This window comes from Polistes dominula, unplaced genomic scaffold, assembly GCF_049000335.1.
Source record: "Polistes dominula isolate Pdom_NZ unplaced genomic scaffold, Pdom_raw_medaka contig_11, whole genome shotgun sequence".
NCBI classification, from domain to species: Eukaryota; Metazoa; Arthropoda; class Insecta; order Hymenoptera; family Vespidae; genus Polistes; species Polistes dominula.
In genome coordinates, this window is record NW_028301154.1 from 3,198,382 (window position 1) to 3,219,335 (window position 20,954).

Below are 20,954 nucleotides of genomic sequence, written 5' to 3' on the forward strand. Positions count from 1 at the left end.
TTACTATAATGAAGAAATCGAACGGAGAATATATTTGCTCTAGGATGCTCGAACCAAATTCTTCTATCTCTCTCACATCCACATACACACACACACACATACTCTTTATATGCGCTTGGATGTCACATGAAAAAGTGAATATGTAAATGTTTGCTTTTTCACGTGACATCTGGCCGTAATAATCAGAATCACGTTACGAAAATACGGACGATCGTCACTGTAACATGTTAACACTATTGACAGTTTAAAGTATATATATTTATATATATATGTATACACATATATACTGAAACCGGTCAAATAAACGAGGTTTATTAAAAGTTACGTTTCTTTTACGTTTAGATGCGAATACATAATTTAACGATAATTATAAATAAAGTATTTATTTCAATAATTCAATAAAATTGAACTCGAATTGTTTTTATGGAGAAATTCATGGAAAAAACTTCGATAGAAATTTTTCACTACTAGAATTTTACTTTTTACTTATTTTACAAGAATATTAATTAATAATTTTGTACAGTAAGATGCATATTTGATGCATCAAAACGTTGCTTGTACTTCTGGATAGTTTTTCTAAGTTTATTGTGGGTGTGTGTGTGTTTTTTTTTTTCCTTTTTTTTTTCTTGTTCGTTCTTCACGTCTTCTTCTTCAAGAAGTTATTTTTTAAAGTCGTCCGTGGGTGAAATTTTTCTTGACAAAAATGTTCACATTTGTTTGCTCGTAAACGATGTGTGTGGCGTAGAAAAAACAATTCGAGTTGACACATGTGACACTTTACTTTTATTCTTAGGATAACTGACTGACTGTCTAACTGACTGACTATATCAAAACGTAAACAACGTCTTTAAAAATATTTCGAAATAAAAAATAAAGTAAATAAAACGACACGACACAATGTTCCTGACAATATGTACACCATTTCCAATACAAACACGGTCGAATAAGAAATAAAATACTTTTTAAATAATAATAATAATTATAATAAATGGAAATATAACATCGAATGGAAAATTTAAATAACAATAAATTTATAAAGCACTCATTATAGTATTATGAATATTCTCTCGTAATCGGTTGTTAACAGGGGGATAGTACGATCTCAAACAAAAGTTTAATCTCGGACAATTTAATGGGGGGAGGATGGGAAAGGGAAAAGGATAATAATCAATTTGGGGTTGCTGAGCTTAAAAAGTGGTTCTTTGATTTGACTTAGCGTTAAATAAACCGTAAACTTTTGTCGAGTTAATCGAGTTTGTTGGGTTTGAGTAGTACTATTCTTCTCGATCATTTTCACTTATTTACTTTTACGAAGATAGGAAGGATAACGACATTAATCCAACAGTTTTGTAGAAAAGGAAGAAGAAGAGGATGAAGAGGAGGACCTTTCTACTCATCAATAGGGGAAAAGGGGTGGGATAATTTATATTGCAAGGCTATCGAGAATATTTGCAATATGCATCAAACATGAGCAAAGTCCACAAGATACAAAGATGTTTTCATACGTATACTATCAAATGTGTATTTGTATACTGATATGTATTATTTTGTATGCACTTATACAGTGATTTTCATAAATGTATTTTCTACGTTATAGTTCAAATAATTTTCTAATAATTGTATGTTTATTTTTATTTTATTTATAAAATAATCTAATTATCGAAACAATACCTTCTATGATTATTGTTTTGTTTTTATTTGTAAAGATCGAAATATTAAGATAGAAAAAAAGGAACTAATGTTTACCTGAACATTTGAAAATATATTTTTGAAACAAACTGTATCAATAAATTCGATCTATCGTAAGATGTCACCAAGAGAAACGACGACTACGACGAACTATTCAGAAATATGATTTAGTATATATCCTTTTTTTTTTTATCAGCTACCAGAGAAGATCCTCAACCCCTCACCCACCTCTTCTCCTATTTTGCTATATGATAAATAGAAGTGTCGAAGATGCAATCTTTCATTAGATCGAAGGAAAATGTATGAATCTACTATACTAAGTTGTGTTGTTGTCATTCGAAAAAAGATCTTTTTTTCGATTTTCACAACCTTAACTCGTAAACTTTGTTCGATTGATTCGAAGATACTCGTCTGACCTCCGCCTCCTCCTCCAACTTTTTTCCTTCACCCACTTCCCTCATCTTACAAATCTTTCAATAATATCCTTAGAACAGTTTTGTTTTTCCTAACTCACGAAAAACACACAGAAATGTCTTCTTTCCACAATTCCGGGAGGATTCAATTTTGCATTTACCAGAGAATTCGTGAATACGATATTTCTTTGGTCCTTTATGGGGGTGGTGGTGGTTGGTAGACAGGAGGTTTTTAGCAAAGGATTTCGAAGGGTAAAGAAATAAAATGATATATATATTCTTACAAAACCCAATACACCACACACACACACACACCAGCTATCCAATTTTCCATCGTACCTAGCAACCAACCTTCCAATCAGCGTTTTATTGTTGTCGCAAAAAAAAATGTCGTGGGTGGAATAAAGCAAAGTGGAAACACGAAAGAAAATCGTTATGGGATGTGCGTTAGAGATACACCGGCAATGTGTAATACCAACCGTGTGCGCGACCGCATAAATCATCCTTCTCTTCTTTCTTCTTCTTTTTAATCTCTTCCTTGTACTACACCATTTTTCTTGTTATTTATTTTTTTTTCTTTTCTTTTTTTTTCTTTTTATTGTAAAAGTTTAAACACATTAGCGTTCCACATGAAGCATTTTATGGAAAAGAAACAACGACTGGATTTATTTCGGATAGAATTCCTTTTTACCTTCCTATCCCATAAAAATAATAAAAATAAATATAATATAATAGAATGAATTTTCTTAATTGATACTTGAAAAGATCAAAAAGTTATTACAATGAAATGTTAACTATATTATAGTAAATTAATATAATATGATAGTAAATTTGGAAACAATTTTACCACCCATCAAATTCATTCTCCCATTCTACATAGGAAACTTTGAAAACATAAGCCACTTGTCCTCGTCCTCTCTCCCTCCCTTTAACCATTCACCCCCATCCACTCATTCCCGTACGACGAAACTTTCTAGGAGCGTCCTTCAATAAACTCGAAACAGGTGAGGTATTAAAGGGTAGTGGAACACAAAGCTTGCGTATAATCCCTCGTATTTTCGAGAGAAGTCAAACATGCGATATTTCGACTATTCCCCTATGACTGTCTGCTGTTCAGGGTTGTCCTTGATGAACGATTTTAAATTTTACCCCACAGGTTTAGAGTAGTTAACAAAATGGTGTAGAAATAGCGAGAAAGTATTCATGAAACTTTTGGCAAGGATTTGGTAGATACCTAATGGGAGTGGTGAATAAGGGTGGTAAGAGGGAGAGGAAAGTACATACGATAATTGGGTAGAATCCTGAGAAATTCCAGACAATCTTCTTGGGTAACTGGGATAACGTATGTTTTAACAATTCTACATTATGCAGATGCTTAAGCATATTCACATTTACTTTTACTTTATAAGTTATAAAGTATAATGTACTTTAGTGGAAAAGTTTTTTTTTTTATTATTATTATTATTATTAAGATTGACGATCGTATGACGAGATTAGAATAAAATTTTGTAATAAATTTGTAGAACTTTGTTAAATTTAAAAATATTATTTTGATCGAAATGATTAAACATTTTTTTTATTTAAAGTTTCTTTTAATTTTTATTCTTGTTTTTTTGTTTTTTTTTTTTCTAAATTCCAAAACAAAATCCAAAGTATTTAAATCGAACGAGGAAAAGTAATTAAAATTAAAATACAAAACATTGTATTTTAATTAAGAAATTTCAAATCTGTCTATCTGTATAATATAGTTTAAAGCATTCATTTAAAGTTGTAATTGTAAAAAGTATTCATTTAAAATTAGTACGAAATATAATTATATTAAATAACACAGTAGATTCGAAGGTATTGTATTGAAAAGGTAAAATAATAAAAAAGAAAATAAATGAAACAAAATTGATAGATTAATTGTATACGCAGAAGAAAGGTTTTACGGAAAGCATTGCAGGTGGCCAATGCGGCAAACAAGTTGGCTGAATTCGTACACAAACATTTAATTCGGGCAAATCGATAGGCGTACCTTCTCTAGGCGCTTAAAGTCGTTGTCGTTGTCGTCGTCGTCGTCGTCGTCGTCTACTAAACTTTCAAACTTTCAAACGTATAAATTGAATTTCAAATTCGTAGCAATCGATATTTCCAATACAGGTGTGTAGATCCCAATACATTTTTAAATTGTATTGTGCGTGTATACTTTTTATCAAATACTTTTCTTTTACTTTACTGTATATAAATATATATATATATGTGTGTGTGTATGCATGTGTAAATAAAAAAATAATACGTAAGTGCAACGTGATCGAAATAAGGAATAAATGAAAAAAAAAAAAAGAAATTCGTACTTTAAGCAGGTGTTGCTTTCTACTTTTGAACTTTGTTCGTAACTTTTGTTCCTTGGCTTTTCCACTTTCTATTCGATCTCTCCAAAACCTTTACGAACGAGTTTTCTTAGCGAATTCAAAATGATTTAGATTTTTCTCTTAAAGTTAATCCTACTTCTTCTACTTTTTCCTATTCGTTCACGTGGTTCTCTTACGTCAAAATGCAATACCTGTATCCTATCATTTATACGTTTTTCTTTTTTTTTTTTATAGTTACTATTTCAATTGTCCAAACTTTGCAGATTTTATTAGTCGTTAGAATAAATTTTTGCAATTATTCTTGAATTTATTTTTTTCTTAAATAATTTCGAAGGAAAATTTGTCCAATTAACGTTGCTGATTTTCCTTTAAATTACAAAGTTGTTTTTATTCAAATAAAGAAAAATAAAAACAAATAATTAGTTAGGAGTGAAATAAGAAAAAAAGAAAAATAAAACATAAGAAAAAACCAAATAATTAATTAGGAATGAAATGAAAAAATTATGTAAAACATAGGAAAAAAACAAATAATTAATTATAAATGAAATAAAAATAAACATGGAGGAATATTTTTCAAATCTAAAATATGTTCTTTCGTAGCATAAAATCTAACCCATAATTATATACCATTAGCGCATACCTAATTATATACTTGTTTAACGCTCGTTTAATTTTAAATACTTGTTTTTAACGCACGACCAGAAGATTATTCTTCCACTTTCTTTTTTCTTTTTTTTTTTTCTTTTTTTTTCCCGGAAGTCAGTCTATCCCTGACACTCTTATTCTCGGACACTTATGCGTGACCCGAAGGTATACACCTAAGCAAAATCCTATATATACGTTGAAGAGAAAATGATCGATAAAATTGTGAGAAAAAAAAAGGGGGGATGGAAATGGACAGAAAACGGAGATGGGTGTCACAAAAACGCAATATTCCTCGACTTACGGCAATATCCCAACGCATTCACGAAAGATTCTATGCGCAGAAGATGGTAAAAGGAATAGGAACGGGGGTGAAGGGATGGTGTGGGGGTTAAAGTAGTAAGAGAATGGGGATGGGTGGAGGATAGGTAAAGGATAACGCGTATTTCTTTTTTATCGACGGTATCTTTGGTTTTCTTTCTTTTTTTTTTTTCTTTTTTCTTTTTTTTATATCTTTTTGATATCTTGTAAGTCTTTTCTATGCGACCCAAAAATTTCATAACACCTCGAATGTGAACTGAATAAAAATAATCATTTCTTTTATAATTTTTTTTTTTTTTTCTTTCATTTTCTTTTCACGTATTCCTTGGTTTTCTTGTGGAGGTAGTAAAAGGGGTAGAGAAAGTACTTCAAAGGGAAAAAATTAATAAAAATGGTAGAAGGAGAAGTAAATACGTAAATACATTTATACATTATACTTATATACATTGATATTATTTTTATATGTTTACGTGTAATGTTACGTAGATGTTCTTAAGAAAATATTTTCACATTTTTTTTTTTTTTTTTTTTTTTTTATTTCAAACGTAATATCCTTTGCATTTAAATATTAAACTTATCGAATAGTATTTTTTATCTGGTGTTTTTTTTTTATTTTTTTTTTTATTTTGTAATAAAGAAGAACGTTTTTTATATTCATATATGAAGATATTATTAAAGTAAATTTGATATAATATTATTCCAGGAAATGAGTAGTTTGGAGGGGAAAAAAAATGATTGATCGCATAGTCTTTGATATATATTTTTGTGTATCCTTTCGAAAGATAGATCAATCATGTTTGTTATAATAATATTATTATATATTTTATCCGAATGCCAGATTGTTTGTTTAAAATAAAAAAAATAAAAACAACTGAATTTACGATAAGAAAATAAATCTTAAAATGTTGCAACACGACGACAACAAATGGAGAATAATCGAAATGATAAATCAAAATAATGATATTAATAAATTAATAATAAAATAATATGTCAGATTATTGGAAATATGATTTAAAAAAAAAAATTATGATGATATTTAAAAGGTAGACATTTTTTTTTTTTTGTTAAAGATATAACAAAAAGGAAAAGGGTTTAAACGTGCACGAAATTGAAAAGAAACGAAAAAAGAAATAAAGCAATGAGACGATAGCCTTGAGAAAGAAAATGAGAAAAAGATAATATAAAAAAAAAAAAGATAGATAGATAGATAGATATAGATAGATAGATAGATAGAGAGAGAGATAGATAGATAGATAGATAGATAGATCTTGACTGTGTTCTCGTATGTCTTTGACGATCATTTTACCGAAAGAAGATCTTTGATATAATAAAAACGAAAAAGAGAAAGAAAAGGAGAGAGAGATACGTTACCGAAGAAAGATTCGATTCCTTTGAGAAAGCTTACAACCCTTTAAAATCCTACCCTTTGTTTCTTGTCAACCTATATATATATATATATATACACAAACGTATAAAACATAGGACGAAATAAAGAAAAGTATTAAGCTCGTACGCGAGTTACGTTTATAAATGTACTCCTTTAATTTAAATAACAAAAATCTTATTTTACTTTGATGTTATTATTTTCAAACAAAAATAGTATTGTATTACAATCGTAAATATAAACGACCAATTAGTTTGAATTATTATAGTTATATTACAAATTTAAATATATTAATCATAGGTTGTTTAAACAAAATTACGTTGAATGGTTGATTAAATGATTTGTTTTTTAATGTTAATATTTTCATGATAATTCAAATAAATTTGATATGATAATAATAATAATAATAATAATAATAATAGTTAAACCTTGTTGTATTATAAAAAAAAAAAAAACAAAAAAAAATGAAAGAAGTTCGCTGTATTTTATCGTTAGAATATAAATAATAATTTGTCTACTCACCCTCTCTCAAAAAAAGAAAGAAAACAATGAATAATTTATAATACAAAATAAAAAAAAAACTTTACAGTAATTATAGATAAGCATTATTTAGCAACAAGTTTCCATAATGGGATACAACAAGCCCGTATATAATATCTATATATAATATACGGAAAAACAAGAAAAGAAACGTATGAAAATATAACTATCAGTAGATAAAACGTCAGAAAAAGGAAAAAGAAATAAGAACACGAAATAGTTGTGCAAAAGAAAAAAGAAATATCTAAGAACTATGATAGGAAAGAGGAACGGTGGAAAGGGGTGTATCGCGTGTAAGTATAATACCGTATATATATAGAAAGAAAGAAAAGAAAAGAAATAGAAAAGAAAATTTTCTCTTCATTCATATTTCACGGTAGGCTAGATAGAACTGGTTGGGAATAGTGGTGTGTGTTTGCTCGTGTCTTTCCCTTTTATATATATATATACACACACACACACACACATCCACGTATTTCAAAGTTTCTCGAGCTCGTCATCGATCCAAACCATCTTCTCATGTGTATGTGTGTGTGAGTATATATGAACCGTATACGCAAAGGTAGTACGTTACCACCCAACCAGCCCTTTTCCACCTCTCGTCAACTTCATCCCACCCCTTTTACCAGCAACCCTCTCCCCACTCTATCTCCTATCCAAGTACCCAACCCCCTCTCAACCCCGATCCCTACTACCCTTTTCATAGTTATATATATATATATGTATACATCGTATACATGGTACGCAAGCTTGCTATCCATTTCCTCCTGTGCGACAACGAGCTTATGAGAAGCGACGCCCTGTAAGTACCTATTAACAGCGTCCATCGTGTGCCACGGATACGTCGACGTGGTTTGTCCTACGTCCTACGGATTTTATTACGTCCTAACTTATCTACAAGAATATTGACTTTCAAATAACCCGACAATCTTTTCTTTTTTTTTATATCTCTTTTTCTACCCTCCCTGATTTTTATTTTTATTATTATTATCATACGAACTTTAAAAAAAAAAGAAAAAAAAACGTAGCACAGTTTATTGGTAATGTCGTTCAAATTATGATGATCAACAAAAAAAAAGGATAATTCATAAATATTATTTTGAATTAAAATAACATATGATTAAAAAGGTATGACAAGATGAAAGAACATTCGTTATACTTCACATCCAATTAAATAGTATAATTTTGCCATACTCGGTTATAAATTAGTGAAAATTAAATACCATGCTCGCAGTTCTACCTTGAAACCATCAATCGTGAGATTGTTTACGTTAAACCTACCATTATTTATGTATATCATATATAACAAATCAAATGACTAGTCTTTAACAAAAGCTAAACACAGTTTACTACTAACTTAAATAATAATAATTATTATTATTATTATTCAATTAAATGAATAAAATGAATAATATCAAGTGTAATAAAATTTAACTACAAATACAAAAACAATTTACAATCAGCCAAAATTAATATCAATTTAAATAATAAATAAAATAATTATCAGATAATAATAATAATAAATAAATAAATAAATAAATGAAATGTATAGAAGTATTAAAACTGATTAAATGAAAATAGAATCTTCCTTCAGAAAGCAAGTCATATGTATATTTAATATATAGAAACTATCTCGAATATTAAAATTAATTGATTCCTTTGATTAAACTGGTTACAGCCCTTTATGGTTCCACTAAGAGTATTGATGCTATTAGGGGGTGGAATGGTTGCGGTTTTTGGAAGTGAGGCTATTGAACTTGGAGGTGCTGGACCATTGGCAGTAGTTGCTGCAGCATTTGTCAGTTGTTACTTTTGGCAAAAAGATGGATGGGAAGTTGATGACGTAAGTAATTGCACATCCTAATTAAACCTTCTACTACTAGTAGTAATACTACTATATTATATAAAAAATCAACATAAATTGGTAGGAAAAGGTTAGAATATATATGACCAATGTAAAAGGTTAACTCGGTTATACCACATCAAAAGGGTTCGTTCCAGCTAACGCCATTAAAACGAGTCCAGTACTACTATGAAGTAGTAATATGTATTACATTCATAAATAATACACATACACAGATATACGTACAGTTATATTACAGTGTAATGTTTAAAACCAAATGAAAAAAAAAATGTGAAGAATATGCACGGTTCTATAAATTTAATGAAAAGAAATACCATAAACATGGAAATATATTCGTATTTTATAAGAAAACAAAAACACATATATTTTTTATTCAGAATATGGGCAACTTTTGTTATTGTTTTAATTATTTTAGGATGGGATAACTTTTAAGATTTAATTATTTTGGTCAAATTTTAATTAATATTGCAAAAATAAGAAAATGTATAATTTTTTGTTTTTTTTTTTGTTTCAATAAAAGCCAAAGTAGTACAATAAGCGATCATTTTTCTGGTTCATTATGATACGAAATATTATTGTTCCTTTAAAACGCATCGTAGCACACGGGTTTTCTGCTGATTTTCATTTCCATTTATTATCGAATAAAATGTTCGATAAATTATTCTCTATTATTTTATTTTCTTTTTATTATTTTCTTTTATTATCAAGAAGAATGAAGAAAGAATATGGAATTCGCAGAATTCATTTATGTATATTTTAGTATAATTCGTTATTACCCATTCCCCTCAACCCCCTTTTGATTCTCCTTTAATAATATGAGTTAGGAATTTTTTCCTTTTTTTATTTCAAATGAATTTATCACATCTCTTTGAAAAATCAATAGAAATTTAATAAAATATCTAACAATTCGGAAAATTTCGTATCCTTGCGAATTTATATTCTAACTTGACAAAGTTGTCGATAGAACGATGATTATAATAATAATAATAATAATAATAATAATAATAATAATAATAATAATAATAATAATAATAATAATAATAATAATAATAGTAATAATAATAACAATAATCGATTCTTGATATAGAAACGAGTATGCAAAGGTATAATCGTACAATTTCAGTTAATTTGACAAAATTAGACATAGACATTTAATTATCGATTTTATTATCATAAATTAGATATTATAAGTACAATAAATAATTCATTGGATTTAATTGATTTCATTTATTTTTAATATGTAATAATAAATAATAAAGAGAAAATATTTCATATATGTTTATTTTATTTGATTATTTTAAGAGTAGGTATTTTTGTTATGAAATAAAAAAAAATAAAAAAGAGGACACATTAGAAATATTCTTATTCGATAAAATATTCAAAGATTATCTAATGTAAAATATCTTACTTCGAATTCTACGAACATGCGTTTCTTTTATGCATCTATAAACTGATGTCACGTTCATGACCTAGCACGTATATTCGAATGTAACCCATACCAATACGTAAATCATGTTGCGAACAACTGTAAGTGCATAGATTTTCTATTACCTTAGTATCATTTTTTACGCAAATACTAATAAATAAATAAATATTCTTAAGATAAAATGAATTTCTTCTTCTTCTTCTTTGAGAGAGAAAACTTGAAAACATATTTACAAATGATAAAATCGATAATTCATTTTCTAACTTCTTTTGCAATCTTCTTCAAATCAGATAAAAAATAAAAATCATTTCGTTAAATAATTTCAAAAATTTCGAAATAATAAAAGAATCAATAAATATACAATATGTCAATTTGTAATCAATGTTAACAAATGATTTTTATCGTATTCATTAATGATCTGACCAAATATTATTTGAACATAATTAAACCATTTGATTAAATGAATATACAATAATACAATAATATTTAAAAAGTATATATTAAATAAAAGAAAAGAAAAAAGAAAGTACTTTTTTTTTTTCAAGTGTTGGATCACGTTAAAATAAGCTTTTTTAATATACGCTTAAAATATTGCGAGTATTAAAAAGCACGTTGTGCAAATAGAACATCACTGAGCTTTAAATGCAATCTGTGAAAATATAAATTACGATATGAATGATATACACATATATACACACACTCGTATTAGATATATATCTACTCTAACTGAAATTATTTAAACTTATCCACACACATACATATATCTATATATCTTCAGATATCTTAATCCGTATGTACACGCATGCATTGAAGTTTAATCGCGATTTCATCTCAGTGCAAAGACTTTGGAGTATGTATGCGAATGTGGTTTGATAGAAGGAGGAAAAGGAAAGGGGGATGGGACAGAAGGAGGTGGAGGTGGTGGTGGAGGAGGAAGGGAAGGGGGTGGTTGGGGTTACTGGCAAATACAGGGAACGTTTCGTACACGTGAGCCGTATTCCGTATTTCCATATTTCCATATTCCAATATTGGGAAGCGTTGATAACGCATAACTGCTGTCGCGGTTACATCAAAATGCAGTAGTGCGACGAGGATTTGTGTGTAGTAGTAGTTGTAGTAGTTGTGTAGTAGTTGTAGGCAGTAATAGTAGTAGTAGTAGTAGAACTCAGCCGCTAAGTCAAGAAGGAAATATTTACGAATGATAAAACCCATACTACTGGCATATCGATTTTTAATCCGTTTTATTAATTAATTCCGTTCATCTTTCTCTCTTTCTCTTTCTCTTTCTCTTTCTCTTTCTCTTTCTCTTTCTCTTTCTCTTATCTTTTGATTCGACTATTTCGTTACTGTTATATTATAACACGTCGAAAGGATACCTAATTAAAAAACCAACCCACACACCCATTTACTAACTTCGTTAAAAAAAAAAGGGGGTGATTATTTTCTGAAATTTTTTCGATTTTTTGTTGATTGACAGAAAGAAACACATATGAAAATTATTTTATATCTATTTTGTTGTTCTGGGAATACATTTATTATCAACACTTTTGTTATACTTTTTTGTGTGTGTGTTTTTTTTTATTTCCTTCTAAATATTTTTAACAGGGGTTTGTTATTTTGGTTCTTTTTTTTTTCTTACACATGAAAATTATTTCATATTTTTTGTTGTCGTTCTGGGAATACATTTATTATCGACACTTTTTATTTTTGTTGTTTTTTCTTTTCTTTTTTTTTTTTTTTCTTTTATTTCCTTCTGAATTCTTTTAACAGCGTGTTTGGTTTTTTTTTTCTTATTTTTTTTTTCTTACAGAATATCGCTTATAACATATTTGAATTATTAAAAACTCAACGAGTATATACGACAGGTTGAATTAATATCATATTTCAATTTAATAAACGTCCGTAGAAAAAAAGAAAAGGAAAAAAAATTAATTTCAATATTTAAAAAGAAAATTATCGATAAATCGGATTTATTTGCGGGCAAGAATGAAGAAAAAAGAATGTTAAACGTGATATCTACATAATCGAAATGGTTAAATAATATTCATAAGTATCCGATATCAGCGGATAGAATGTTCCTAATTATTGTAATATATCAATTATCGATTATATGTAGAACAAAAAATCATATCAAATTATACCATGATTTTTCTTATTTGAAAAAAAATATAATAATAATGATAAATTCGAATTAAAAAAGGGGTGAAACAAAATTAAAAATAAAAAAATAAAACAATGTCACGATTAATTATTCAACAACTTTAATCACAAATAATCGAATACATTTGATCGAAAGAAAATATTACAAAAATAAAAACCTAACATTAATAAAAACAGTACATACAATCGTGTAAAAAAAAAAAATAGATTTTTTTCTTTCTTTCTTCTTTACTTACTTGCTTTTTTCTATTAAAATAGAACGTGAACCAAACTAACCAAACCTACCCTACCTTACCCTACCCTATCCACAAAACTGACCAACGAAATTTCTATTAAACTAAAAACGTGCTCGTTTTCTTAACGAGCTTCTTGTTAAAATCCGTAGTCTAGATTGAATCGATATTAAATAAAAAAAAAAAATAAAAAAAATAAAATAGAAAAAAAAGGAAAAATAAAAAAGAGAAAGAGAGAAAGAAGATACCTTTTACCTTTCTTCTCTTCTCTTTTTCTTTTTTTTTCCTTTTTTTTTTTTTTCTTTTCTCATTTCCTTTGCGTAGACTTCATTTTCAACGCACTCAATTTTATCCTGCTTACGTAGGTACCGTTAGAATCCGAAGAACATTTTGTCGAACGTTTCTTACCATTTTCTATGTTCTCTCTGTGTTTTCTATTTCTTTTTAACACATAATGCATAAGAGAGAGAGAAAGAGAGAAAGAGAGAGAGAGAGAGAGAACCAACCCCCAGGAACACAATGTTCCAAGGAAAATTATCCACGAGAACGTGATATCGATTTCTACGACAGATTTTCCTTTCCTTTCAACATTTTTATATGGAAAAAGCAGTTATCGAAGTGCTCGAGAAAAAAGGGATTTTTTTTTTCACTAGAACAGAAATAGGGTATATATAATCCAAGTAAATTTACCAGAAAACTTTCTTTCCTTTTCTTCAAATGATTTTCACTTTAGTTACACACAAAACTAGGGATTTAATTGGAGTTTTACAGAATGTACACACACACATATAATCCTTTAATAACAATTTAATATAAACGTTTCAACTTATCTTTTATTATCCAGTTTTATTGTTAATATTATTATAAAAATGTTTGACTAGTTTATTATTTTTTTATTTTTTTATTAACACTAAATATTTATTCCTATTTATAATTGTAATTTTAAAATAAATCCTATAAATGCTTAAAAAATAATTAATTAATCGAATTTGTTATAATACTTGAAGAATATATATTTCTAATTTTTATTCTATTCAGAAGTCAAAAAATATCATTGATATTTAAATGCAAAATTTAAATCGAGTCATTTAAAATTCAATTACAGTATTTGTTTAATATTCAAGTATTACAAAGCACAATAATGATTTATAATAATTTTATTTAGAAACATTAAATTTATCGATAATTAACGACGTTAAATGTAAAATGTGTGTGGTGGTACTTATGGTAACCATCAAATATTCGACTGTTGCATATTTAATCTAATATCCTCGATTTACCACCTTTTCGCACTTTCAACGTATATCTATATATACACATACATATACATACATGGGTTACTTAAATAAATAAACTTAATATGCTTGATCCGCGAGTTTTAGTTCAAAGGTGAAAATGAGAAAGAGAAAGAGAATAATGGATAAAGTCAATGGTTAATTTTGTGTAATATATACATGTATAAGATGATTAGAAAACTGGCTCAAGTTATGAGAGGGGGGGGGTAGGTGGTACATTTTATTACAATTTTCTTTTTAATATAATTAATAAAACTAATGAACAATGATAATAGAAAATAAAATGAAATGTTGTTATCACTGCAAGATTTGATAAAGATGGGTACGATAGAGAGAATACCAAGGTTGAAAAGGGATAGTAAAAGGGTTGCCCAGTATGATAGAGTAAATGAATAAGAGAGAAGGAGAGAGATAGAGAGAGAGAGGGGGAGGAATTTAGTAAGAGAAGGAAAGGAACCTTCCTTGTGACAGGAAACAGCAGGAAGGAAGAACGGTAGTTGGAGTAGTTACCGGTATACTGCAATTTACAGTCAGGGTCGTCTCAAGTGAAACCTTCAAATAAACAAGTTTCGAGGATAATTTATTATATAATATTATTATAATATTATTTGTACTTTTAATTTGTAATTATTTATTTAATTTTATTTAATTTATATTTAAAAATGCGCGCCTGTTTGTATGCAACCCTCCAGATAGACTTTGAAAATGTTGCTTGCGAGAGCCATCTACTGGGACGGAATTTTTTTGCAGTCAAAACTGTTTATACACTTATGTATGACGGGTTGCCTATCTTTCGGGCAGAAAAAAATTCCGTTCCGACAGATGGCACTCGCAAGCATCATTTTCAAAGTGTGACTGGATGGTTGCATTCATACAGGCGCGCATTTTTATAATAATTACAAAGAAAGTAAATAATAAAACACTTTAAAAAATGTTTGCAAATCAAATATTTTTAGAATAATATTTAGTATTTTATGTGAAATATAAAATAAATAAAAAATCATGTATGCAGATAAAAAAAGAATAGAACATTGTAATAAATAAGGGCCTTCCCTGTACCATTTGTGGTTAAAATTTGATCCAGCACTGGTTACAACGTTTGAGAGAAGTAACACACCACTACTACCACCATCACTACTACCACTACCCTATTTTCAACAAATTCCCTTTCCCCCATCTTCACCCTTCATCCCTTAGACCTATCCGAGTGAGTCCAATGAACGGGGCTCTTAAACTCAGCGATGTACCACAGAGTACGGCCAACTAAGTTTACTAGCATTTACTTGCTCGCCAAAAGGGACTAGGAAAAGGGTTCGAGGGAAGTGGGTGGGGACAGGGTTTAGTGGAAAGGGGGTTGGTTGGTTGGTTGGTTGGATGGTTGTCTGGATGGTTGTCTGGCCGATTCACGTACAAGCTGATGTCGCTGGACTCCTACTACAATCTACTACCCCTTTTCCTATGACGTTCCTTTTCCTATTGAGAAAGAGAAAGAGAGGAGGAAAGAGAGTGGGAGAGAGAGGGTGTGTGTAATATCGTGCGAATGGGCTAGGTTGAAGACGGTATTAGTCTATTTCCCTCGTTTCAACTCCGAGTTTCCACTCATTTTAGTCCTTTCCACTATTAGTAGTGGTAGAAGTAACATGAGAGACCAACTAACAGTTACATGTGTATATCTAGATTACTTTGAAAAATTTATGGCGGTGATTAATATTTTACTTTTTTTTCTTTTTTTTTTTTTTTTTGAAATTATTTCTGTAGTTTTTAAACCAGTTTCTACAACTATTTTGGACAAGTTAATGGGTTATTAACCTATGGTTGCCAAGAAGTGATTTCTTTCTTTTTCCAACTATTGTATTATTTTTGTTATTTTATTATTATTTTATTTTAAATTTGAAACTACAATTAGTTTGTTTTATGATAACTTTAAATTATATTATATATATATCTATTTTCTTACTTTTCTTTTTTTATTTTCTTTTAATTAATATATTATAGATTTTAAATCGCAAATTGAAATGCACATACATTTGCTCGTTTAACACAACAATTATATTATATACATCATCAAGGAGTTACGTACACATATAAATACATAAGCAAATACATAATAAAACACACATATATTAAAACTTCACTAAATTCGATCCCATAATGTTCTTCTTCACATATGTATATAATATATTATCCAACGATCATTAATGAGATTTCGATACGAACGTAGAACATCTTTCGTACTTGTTCATAAAAATATATCGAGAAATTCCATCTCTACCTTTTTACCTCGTAATTTTCCCATAGAATAAAAGCAAGAAATGAAGAAAAAAAAAGAAAAAAAACCCCTAGAACAAAGGTTAAAAGAAAAAAAGAAAAACAAAGAAAAGAAAGAAAAGAAAGAAAGAGAACAAGAGAAACTGAAAAATTCTCTGAATTTTCATCTAAACTATAGTTCGCGTTATGCAGAATTTGTAGTAAAAACCAACCCCTATACCCCTTTCTTTCACCCCAGATTCTCATTCCTATATTTCCCACCCTACCACCATCACCACCCACCACCCTTTCCCCTTTTAGCCATGGTATAATGCTACCAAAGGTTCATATCGAATTCAGAATTCGATTACTTTCCATATCAAGAAAAGAAAAGAGAAAGAGAAAGAGAGAAAAAAAAGAATATTGAGATAAAAAAAAATAAAAGGTAGCGGTATTCGGTAATTTATATTCATCGAGGGGGGGTCAACGTGATAAATATGTACATATATATATATATATATTCATATATACATACATATTTATATATATATATATATGTGTCTGTTTCTTGATTTGAAAAATTTGCTCGTTTCAAATTGTGTTATTGGTATTATATATATATATACAGTATTATATATATTACTATACTATACTATATATATATAATATTGTATAAATAATATATATTTATATATATATATATTTATATATATATATATATATATAGGTATATGGTATATATATCTAGGTAATATATATATAAATTTAACATCTTTTTTTGGGTATTTTCTTCTATCATTGATATCAATGGTTGTGGTAGTTAACTATGGTGGTAGAGGGTATTAAAAAAAAAAAACGAAAAATCCAGTTAAAGGAGTTTAATAACTCCCTAGTATACGTAGATTGAGTTCGGCGTATAATAAATCCGCGAAAGTTCAAGAGGAAAAAGGAAATTATTATCAGAAGTATTGGTGAACGTTTTTGTTGATGATGAAAGTAAATGAATTTTTGCACAAATATTATATCTGTTAGAGAATTTGCTTTGCATATAAATGAAAATATTTTTTTTTCTTTTTTTTTGTTATTCTCGGTTCTTCGCGAATATTTTTTTTTTGTTAAACATCGCAAAAGAGATCTGTGTTAAATTTATCGTTTATAGTCTGGTTAATAAGTTATTAATGAAAAATCTGCTTTTGGGGAAAACATGAATGTATGTCGCTAATAATAATGTTATCAAATGTTTATAAATATATTATAGTAAATTGTTTTAATAGTGTATCGTTGCAATTGTGTGGAAACTCTATTCATTGTATACATAATGCAATTGTTAATTGTCTCTCTGACCAAATGGAATCTGTCATTTTGTATTTGTTTTGTTCGTAAAATATAATGATAAATAGTTTCGTTGAAAATTATGGTCATAATAATTGTGTATATATAATACGATACTTTACAAAATAACTAAAACAAATGTTCAATCAAACTATGAAGTAGGGAAAAATCACTGTCAGCTGAGTTTGTCATAATTGTAATAAAAAAAAAAAAAAAATTAAAAAAAAATAAAAAAAACACGTACACACACCGTGTGTAATAATAATGTAATTAAAAGTAATACAAATGTCTACCGTTGGTATTGCAAGTTTTATAATTGCATATGGAAACGTAAATAAAATTCAATTTCTGTGGCAACCATGAAGCGTGTAAAATACGTACGTGTTTTACTGATGTAAAAAAAAAAAAAAAAACAGCAGAGAATATTTTCTCGTACTAGGATTGCAAATGCGTTTTGAAAATTACGAAAATCCAATACCACCCCCACGACCATGACACGACATTGACGGAAGTTTGACGTAGAATAAACCCCAGGGTACTACCATATAGAAAATGGAAAAAAAAAAACCTGGTGTGTGTGTTTTTGCGATATACCATAATAAAAAGTAATAAATCCGAAAAAAAAGATATTGGAAATGACAAAAGTGCGTTTTTCGAAGTAACAAATCTCTATAAATTTTAATACCTCCCTCGTACGATAACACGTGTATGCACTTTTCAACCGAATGCAACGACAAAACGTAAAAAGAAAAAAAGGACAAAAAAATAAATAAATAAATCGGGTCAACGATCTTTCGTAAAGTGTGTGTGTGTGTGTGTGTCTCTCTCTCTCTTTCTCTCTGTCTCTTTTCATATACACATCTCAGAGTTTTTCATAGAAAATTATATGCAATATTAAAATAAATAAAATTCAATTCAATTCAATTCAATAAAATGATATATACGATATTAAAATTATAATTAGAAAGATATTGAAAATTAAATAAAATAAAATAAAATAAAATAAAATGATGTATACAATATTAAAATTAGAATTAGAATTGTCATAGAAATATAATTAGAATTAGAAAGATATTCGAAATAAAATAAAATTAAATTAAATGGGATATTAAATTTATCTTATTTTTAGCTTAGATTTATAAATTAAATTAAATATAATAAAATGAAATATATATACACAAAATATTTTTAAAAATTAAAAATTTACTAGAAATTCTGATAAAGAAAATGGAATTACATTCCATTTGTATATTTCAATTATAACACTTATTAAATTATCTTGTGTTTAAGCTGCTTCATTATCAAAATCTTTAAAATTCGAAATAACGTAAACAGATTAATAGAAATGTTGAATGTTTCTATGTATTGTCATTAGAATATCCATCTATCTATCCATCTTATTCCTTCATTCATTCATTCATTCATTCATTCATTCATTCATCTGTAATATCAATTCGACGATTGAAACATCAACGTAATTGATTTCTCTTCCTCAGACTTGATGATTAACGTTTAGCATTTCCTTAAACTCCTATTGTAATTGGTGCATTTGCCTATTTTACCTTGATTATTCATCTTCCTATTATAGATGAATTTGTACTAGAATGATTAGAGATAAATCTAAATTGTCAGGACACACAAGACAAGCAACCAAAAGCCCCTTCTGTGATAACTCGATTATATCATCATACATATGCTAATAATAACTATCGATTTTATTTTCAAGTTACAATAAGAAAAATATTCGTTCTTTTATATCATCTCGTTTGATCAAAAAAGAGATAAATTCCGCGTTTCAACGACGAGAAAGATAAAGAGAAAAAAGGAAGACAAGAAAAAAAGGGTTTTTCAACTTTTCAATATTGGTGATTTGAATAATGAAGTAGTGAACCGTAAAGCAAATAAAGGGATGGAAGGAAGGAAGGAAGGAAGCAAAGTAAAGTAAAGTAAAGTAAAGTAAAGTAAAGTAAAGTAAAGTAAAAGGGAAAGAAAAAAATGAAGAAAAGATGAGTGGACCGAATCGATCTATAGAGAAAAGAAAGTATAGAAAAAAGAAACATAATAAAACAAAAATAATAACAACAAAAATTTCAAACAGTAATTATGTAGGTGCATTACAATGTACTTTCAATCAGTTTTTCTCCATTAACTAATGTAAAATAATATCGACCAACGTTGTTACATTAACAAACTTTAATAATTAATTAAATAATATTTCATAATTCGTATGATTGTTATTGTTTTATTATTGTTATTATTGTTGTTGTTGTTGTTGTTGTTGTTGTTGTTGTTGTTGTTGTTGTTGTATGAAGATATAATAAATTTGTATTGTTGATATTGTAAATTTGTAAAGAGTATAAGGTGGACAAAACCGGAAATACCCTACGAACTTTCCGGAAATACCCCTACGGACTTTTCGGAAATACCCTACGGACTTTTCGGAAATACCCTACGGACTTTTCGGAAATATCCACCCTATTCTTATATAAAAAGTTCGTAGGTCCCTTATAACGAGACATGATCAAGTGTACGCGTATTTTGCGAAAATTCAAAGTCATTTTTCTCGATAGCAAAGTCTCAAACGAACAATTTTTATTCTATGTTTTCGATTTATTTTTTCATCTAGAATCACCCTCTTTTCACTTGTACCACCAGTTACAGATCACCCTGTATATTAATTATCAAACATATATTATATATATATATATATATATTTGATAAAAGAAGTAAAAAATTAAACGAAGAAAAAAAAATAAACAAAATACAAACAAATACAATTGCAGAGGAGAAGAGTTGTTGTTTTGTCGATTTTTCGTACAGGAAAGAATTGGTAAGCTCTCTAATTAACTTATTCCGTTGGTTTGCCCTTAATTAATGCATACCGCATACCTTTCGCTTAAGCGTTGCAATTCAATTACGCGAAATCAAGCTACGTCTAGATTGCTGTTACATTCCTCTTTACCTATTCCAGCCCCTTCTTCTACTTCTCCTCCTCCTCCTCCTCCTCCTCCTCCTCCTCCTCCTCTAACACCCCTCATGATTTTATATATATGT

General features: G+C 28.3%; 1 protein-coding gene across 3 annotated transcripts in view; it reads left to right on the plus strand.

Moving 5' to 3' along the window:
- The window catches only part of Nha1 (Na[+]/H[+] hydrogen antiporter 1), a 93,872-nt gene that overhangs the window by 64,841 nt on the left and 8,077 nt on the right, over nucleotides 1–20,954 (plus strand). For all 3 annotated transcript variants that reach the window (XM_089178570.1, XM_089178569.1, XM_089178568.1), the window contains one exon: nucleotides 9,022–9,186. In XM_089178570.1, the coding sequence (XP_089034696.1) occupies nucleotides 9,022–9,186 (165 nt within the window). The remainder of the gene's footprint in view (nucleotides 1–9,021; nucleotides 9,187–20,954) is intronic.